This window comes from Tupaia chinensis, unplaced genomic scaffold, assembly GCF_000334495.1.
Source record: "Tupaia chinensis unplaced genomic scaffold, TupChi_1.0 Scaffold000469_1, whole genome shotgun sequence".
NCBI lineage: Eukaryota > Metazoa > Chordata > Mammalia > Scandentia > Tupaiidae > Tupaia > Tupaia belangeri.
In genome coordinates, this window is record NW_006159978.1 from 1251779 (window position 1) to 1257995 (window position 6217).

Genomic DNA, 6217 nt, shown 5'->3' on the forward strand with positions numbered 1-6217 from the left:
CCCCCCCCCCCCCCCAGCCGACACATAGCCATTGGCCACACACAGCCACGAGTCCGAGCTGTATGTCAATAGGCACTGAGTTTAAAAAAATAAATAAATAAGTACTGAGTTTAATGACTTAGCGCACACACCCCCACCCACCCACCCACCCACACACACACACACACACACACACACGAGTATCTCACTATTCACCTTTTATACTGATCACATGTCGAAATAATGGTTTAAACATACTGGTTTAAAGAGGATATCAAAATTAATTTCATCTGCTTTTTGTTTATTTTTAGTTTTCGAGCTGGGGCTCCTAGGACTGGCTCATAGCCTACAGGTTAAGAGAACAACATCCAGTATGGCTGACCGTGGTTCGAATCCTGGCCCCAGCAGCCTGAAAAACATTGGGGCATGTGTGTGTATGCCTGAAATCCTGACAAGATGGAGAAATGGGCAAGAAGGGATTGTAGAGTGGGCATGCCCCATTTGGGGGGGTGCTTTCTCCCTCTCTGTCCATCTGTCTTTCCAGTGAGCCCACATGCCTCTGGCAATTAAAAAAAGGAAAATAAAAACACAAAATGTGGCTACTAGAAAGTAGCCAGGACACATATGCAGCTCTCCTATTGGACAGGACTGCTCTAGCGCTCACGAGCCTGGGTTTGCGACTGGGCCTACCACTTGCCAGCCATGCCACGTTGGGCTAACTGCTGACCCTGCCCACACCTCAGTGCAATCGCTCATAAGGAGGACATGAGCACTGGACCCCACGGCCAGGGGTTCAGGGTTCATTTGTGCGAAGTGCTCTTGGCACACAGATGCTGCGTTAGCCTAAGCGTCTTATTGCTGAGAATGTAAAGATTAAGTGACTTCTTAACAAAAGCAGCCTATTACCCTACAACCCACATGCCATATACATGTGTCTTTTCAAGCACAGAGTTTGGTGGTTTCCAGTATATTCACCAAGTTGCACAACATCCCCACTATCTCATCCCAGAATATTTTCACTCCTCAAACCCTTCGGCAGCCCAGCCCCAGCAACGGATCGACTTTCTATGTCTACTGGTGTCCCTAATTTCGACTTTCACGTAAGTGGAATGGTAAAATATGTGGCTTTGTACCTAGCTGCTTCTACTTAGCATGTGTGTAAGGTCACCCCTGTTGAAGCACGTGATTTTCACTCTTCATGGTCAAATATCCCCTCACATGAGTATACATTTTGTTTATTCAGCCATCAGCTGATGGGCAGATGGACTCTATCCACTTTTTGGTTATTTTGAATAATCCTGCTATAACAATTCAAGTCCCAGAGCCAACAGCTTGAAAATCACACGAGGCACAGGTGCATGCATGCCCTAAGTCCGAAGAGGAGAACGGAGAAGGAACTGCAGCGTAGCCATTCCCCATTGGGGGTGACTTCTCTCTCTCTCTCTCTCTCTCCCTCTCTCTCTCTCTCTAGGGAGGGCATGTGTTCTACAGCAAAACTAAAACAATAAAAATAATCATCCTGCTATGAATATACATGTGCAAGTTCTCATGCAGAAATACACGGAGACTTTAAAAAGTTCATGGAAAATGCATATTATTAAAAAAAAACTATGTATAGATTTCAACATTTTTGCATCAAATCTTTTTTTTAACTTTAATTCCATTTTCCATGAACTTTTAGAAGTTCCCTTGGATGTTTTCATTTCTTTTGGGCATTTACAGGATCACAGGATAACACGATGCTTAGCTTTCTGGAGAAATGCCAGACCACTTCCCTAATTGCCTATACCATTTTACATTCCCACCAGGAGGCTGTACTTCCATCCCATGGTCAGGTGACTCCTGACAGGCTGATGTAGCAGATATGCCAGGGAGATGGGGGTGGGACATGTCACCACGGAGTGCGGTGGGCAGGGGCATGGAGGGTGCAGAGGCCTGGGGCTGCTCTGCCCGGGCCCTGGGCGCCAGGCCTGGCTGGCCTCAACTTGCCACGTGAGCTCAGCAAGTCACCTCCTCTCTCTCAGCCCCTTATCTGCAAAGTGTCAGGCCAGTCGGTCTCAACCTGGGCAATTCTACTCCATAGAGACATCTGGCAAAGTCTGGGGACATTATGAGTGGTGACGGGAGGTGGGGGATGCCATTGTCATTTATTAGGCAGAGGCCGAGGAAGCTGCTGTTCCAGCATGTGAGGGTTCTTACTCCTCCACATCCTCGTAACACACACCTTAGCCAGCCTAGAGCGGGCTGGTTCCACAGCTTTCCAAAAAGTCTCTTCTATTATCATGGCCAGGGCTGTTGACGGAATGCCAGTGTCATAAAGAACAAGATGAGTCACTTTCTCACCTGGTGCCTGTAATTATACCAGCCATTCGAGCCTGCGACGATCACCACCCAGTGCTTGCCTCCATCCTCAGGATCGTCCAGGAACATGGCACCAGTTCCCAGGACTGCGCCGAGTAACACGGCTACTTTCCAAATCATGTCGCCCTTGGTGTGCAGCTGCAGCAACCTGCAGAGGAAAGAGCCGAATCGAGTAAAAAGAATGACAGCAACAGGTGAGCGTCTAGCCCCGAAGAAAACACCACAGTAAGTGGGTCAGAAAGATTAAGGGGTCAAAAAGAGGTGGGCATTGGATGGAATGCACTGAGACAACGATGAAGACGGACAGGAATGCTGTTTCCAGCCCTGCTGCCCCGTTCCCCAGGTGGAGAAGCAGCTGTCCCTCTCTCCCATCCTGGCTGCACGTCCGAGTTACGCAGTCTAAGTCAAGGACTACCCGGATACCCACAGACACAGGATACCTGGATACCCACAGCCTCCTGCCCTCTGCCACGCTGGGATTCAGCCAGAACACCTTCCCCAGATGCAGACCCCGGACCCCGGACCTCCTAACCACTGACTGCGATGAAGCAGGAAAGAATGGGTGTGCATCAATTCGGTTTAAAAGACAGAAGATAGGTGAGAGGAATACAAAACTGCTGGTCTCAGACTGAAACTCCACAGAGGTTCCACGACACTCGGTAAACGAGGATGCAGGATGATCCTGTGCCATTTCAGCAGTCGAGCCTGGGGCCAGAGCCACGGCCAAGCCAGGGAGAGCCTGCCCACAGCTACCTGTCCGACAGATGAGGAAAACACAGCAGGGCGGAAACATGTCTCCAGGAGCTCGGATTCAAGTTCACAACAAGGCTAGCCATTATTTTCTTTCTTTCAGAATATTAATTTCCCATTTCCTTCCATTATGATTTCCCACAGAGATATTTAGATAGGTTTATTAACGTTTGGCTTTAGAATTAAAAAAAGAAAAAAGGAAAACCTAGAAAACTCTTTCTTTCCTTTTTAGAATTAATTTATTTAATTTGGGGACCAGCAGATGACATAATGGTTACGTTTCTGGACTCCCACATAGTTGACCATGGTTTGAGCCCTGGAGGCTTAAAACTCACATCTGGCCATGTATACATGTGTGCCCAAAATCCCAAGGGGAGAATGGAGGAAAAGGGACTGCAGCATGGCCATCCTCCCCCCAAGGGGGTAATTTCTCACTTTCTGTTTCTGTCTCTGTCTTGCTGTCTCTGTATCTCTCCAGCAAGCACACACACCCTATAGCAAAAATCTCTCAAAAAAAGGAATACCCAGAAAGCTCTTTTCTTTTTTTAAGAATTATTTTTAAACTTAATTCATTGTTACTATTATAATTTTTAAATTAATAATTTGAACAGAGAGAGGGAGGGAAAGTGAAAAAGCAGGCCACTAGGTCCAGGACTTGAACCGTGGTCAGCCATATGGAAGTCCAGCACCTTAACCACTATGCCACATGCCGGCCCTCAGAAAGCTTTCAACACCTTTTTAAGTTTTTGTCACAATTTGAAATCCCAGCATCTTAACCACTATGCCACATGCTGGCCCTCAGAAAGTTTTAAATACCTTTTTAGGTTTTTGTCACAATTTGAAATACAGCAGATAAGATTCATCAACAAAATTCACCACGTTAAAATTTTGAGATCTGGGGTCAGAGAGTGGTACGGCAGTAATGCACTGGACCCACGATGGAAGGGCCTCGGTTCGCTTCCCAAGGCCTCCCCGTACACACCGGGTGAGCACACACATGCTCATGATCCAGGCCTGCTGAGGCCGGGGGTGGACCATGGCATGGCAAGCCAGTTGGCAGTGCTGATCTTTGTCCATCTCCCTTTCTCTCTCTGTCATGGAAGAAATAAGTGAATAAACTTAAAACATTTTTCTGAAATCTCTGCAGTTTTTTTTTTTTCATAATATGCCTTTTCCATAAACTTAGTGAAGGTCCCTCATATATTCTGTAATATACATGCACAAAAAAAACATGGAAGACAGACATAAAATAAACAGTAGGGCCAGCTAGTGGCATGGTAGCCGAGGCGACTGCATCCCACGTGGCCAACCACATGGTTCACTCCCAGACCCTGGAGCCTGAACAACACACTGGCAGCGTGTGCATGTGTGCCCAAAATCCTGAAAAGAGAAATGGAAAAGGGATTGCAGCACGGCCATGCACCACATGAGGGGGTCGCTTTCTTGTGCGCTTTCTCTTTCTCTCTCTTATGTGTTAACACATGTGGTGGTACCCAATGGAAAAAAATTTTTTTTTCTAATTTTAAAAATTAAAAAAATAAACAGCGGTCGACTACATGGGAGTCCAGTGACATAGCCATTAGGCCATCTGCTGGTCCCAGCGCTGACCAATTTAAATTTCTGGGTAAATGATCTGGAAAAGATACAGTCGAACATCAATTCCCATCTCTGTATGGCACTCACAGAGCATGTACACGGGTTCTGTGCAGTAGGCAGGGCAAATATTAACACTCATATATTCTGTAATATACATGCACAAAAAAAACATGGAAGACAGACATAAAATAAACAGTAGGGCCAGCTAGTGGCATGGTAGCCGAGGCGACTGCATCCCACGTGGCCAACCACATGGTTCACTCCCAGACCCTGGAGCCTGAACAACACACTGGCAGCGTGTGCATGTGTGCCCAAAATCCTGAAAAGAGAAATGGAAAAGGGATTGCAGCACGGCCATGCACCACATGAGGGGGTCGCTTTCTTGTGCGCTTTCTCTTTCTCTCTCTTATGTGTTAACACATGTGGTGGTACCCAATGGAAAAAAAATTTTTTTTCTAATTTTAAAAATTAAAAAAATAAACAGTAGTTATTACAGGATAGTAGGTAGAATTAAGGATATTTTCTTCTCCACATCTGTCTTCTTTTTATTACAGTTAATGTATATTACTTACATAATAAAGTTTGCAAAATTTCAACACATGTTCAATATAAACACTGACTTATTTATGAAAAAAAACATGGAAGACAGACATAAAATAAACAGTAGGGCCAGCTAGTGGCATGGTAGCCGAGGCGACTGCATCCCACGTGGCCAACCACATGGTTCACTCCCAGACCCTGGAGCCTGAACAACACACTGGCAGCGTGTGCATGTGTGCCCAAAATCCTGAAAAGAGAAATGGAAAAGGGATTGCAGCACGGCCATGCACCACATGAGGGGGTCGCTTTCTTGTGCGCTTTCTCTTTCTCTCTCTTATGTGTTAACACATGTGGTGGTACCCAATGGAAAAAAATTTTTTTTTCTAATTTTAAAAATTAAAAAAATAAACAGCGGTCGACTACATGGGAGTCCAGTGACATAGCCATTAGGCCATCTGCTGGTCCCAGCGCTGACCAATTTAAATTTCTGGGTAAATGATCTGGAAAAGATACAGTCGAACATCAATTCCCATCTCTGTATGGCACTCACAGAGCATGTACACGGGTTCTGTGCAGTAGGCAGGGCAAATATTAACATCCATGGGATACAGAAATGGGGGTCAGATATGAGAGCAAGTGACTTGCCCAATATCTAAGGACAATAAACTCTGGCCTTAGACCCGTGCCTTCTGAATTCCTGATCCATTACTTTTTCTGCTACATGGTTTTGCATTAAAACCTTTTCCTTAAGGCCAGCAGGTGATGTGGTGGTTAAGATGCTAGACTCCCACTTAGCCGACTGTGGTTTGAGTCCCAGACTTGGCAGCTTAAAAATCATGCCAGGTGCATTTGCATGTGTGCCCAAAATCCCCAGAGGAGAATGGAGGAGAAGGGACTGCAGCATGGCTCCTTCCCCCTGCGGGGGTGATTTCTCACTTTCCCTCTCACTGTCTCTCTGTCTTTCTACAGCAAGCCCACAAGCTCTTTTGAA

The 6217-nt window shown here is 46.0% G+C and overlaps 1 protein-coding gene across 2 annotated transcripts in view; it reads right to left on the reverse strand.

Annotated features, from left to right (window-relative positions):
* The window catches only part of LGMN (legumain), a 44402-nt gene that overhangs the window by 27282 nt on the left and 10903 nt on the right, over window positions 1–6217 (reverse strand). The window contains exon 1 of one of the 2 annotated variants that reach the window (XM_014590641.1): window positions 2323–2460. In XM_014590641.1, the coding sequence (XP_014446127.1) occupies window positions 2323–2460 (138 nt within the window). Of the gene's footprint in view, window positions 1–2322; window positions 2489–6217 lie in introns of those variants that run through there. The other variant, XM_006155810.3, reaches the window with a different exon arrangement.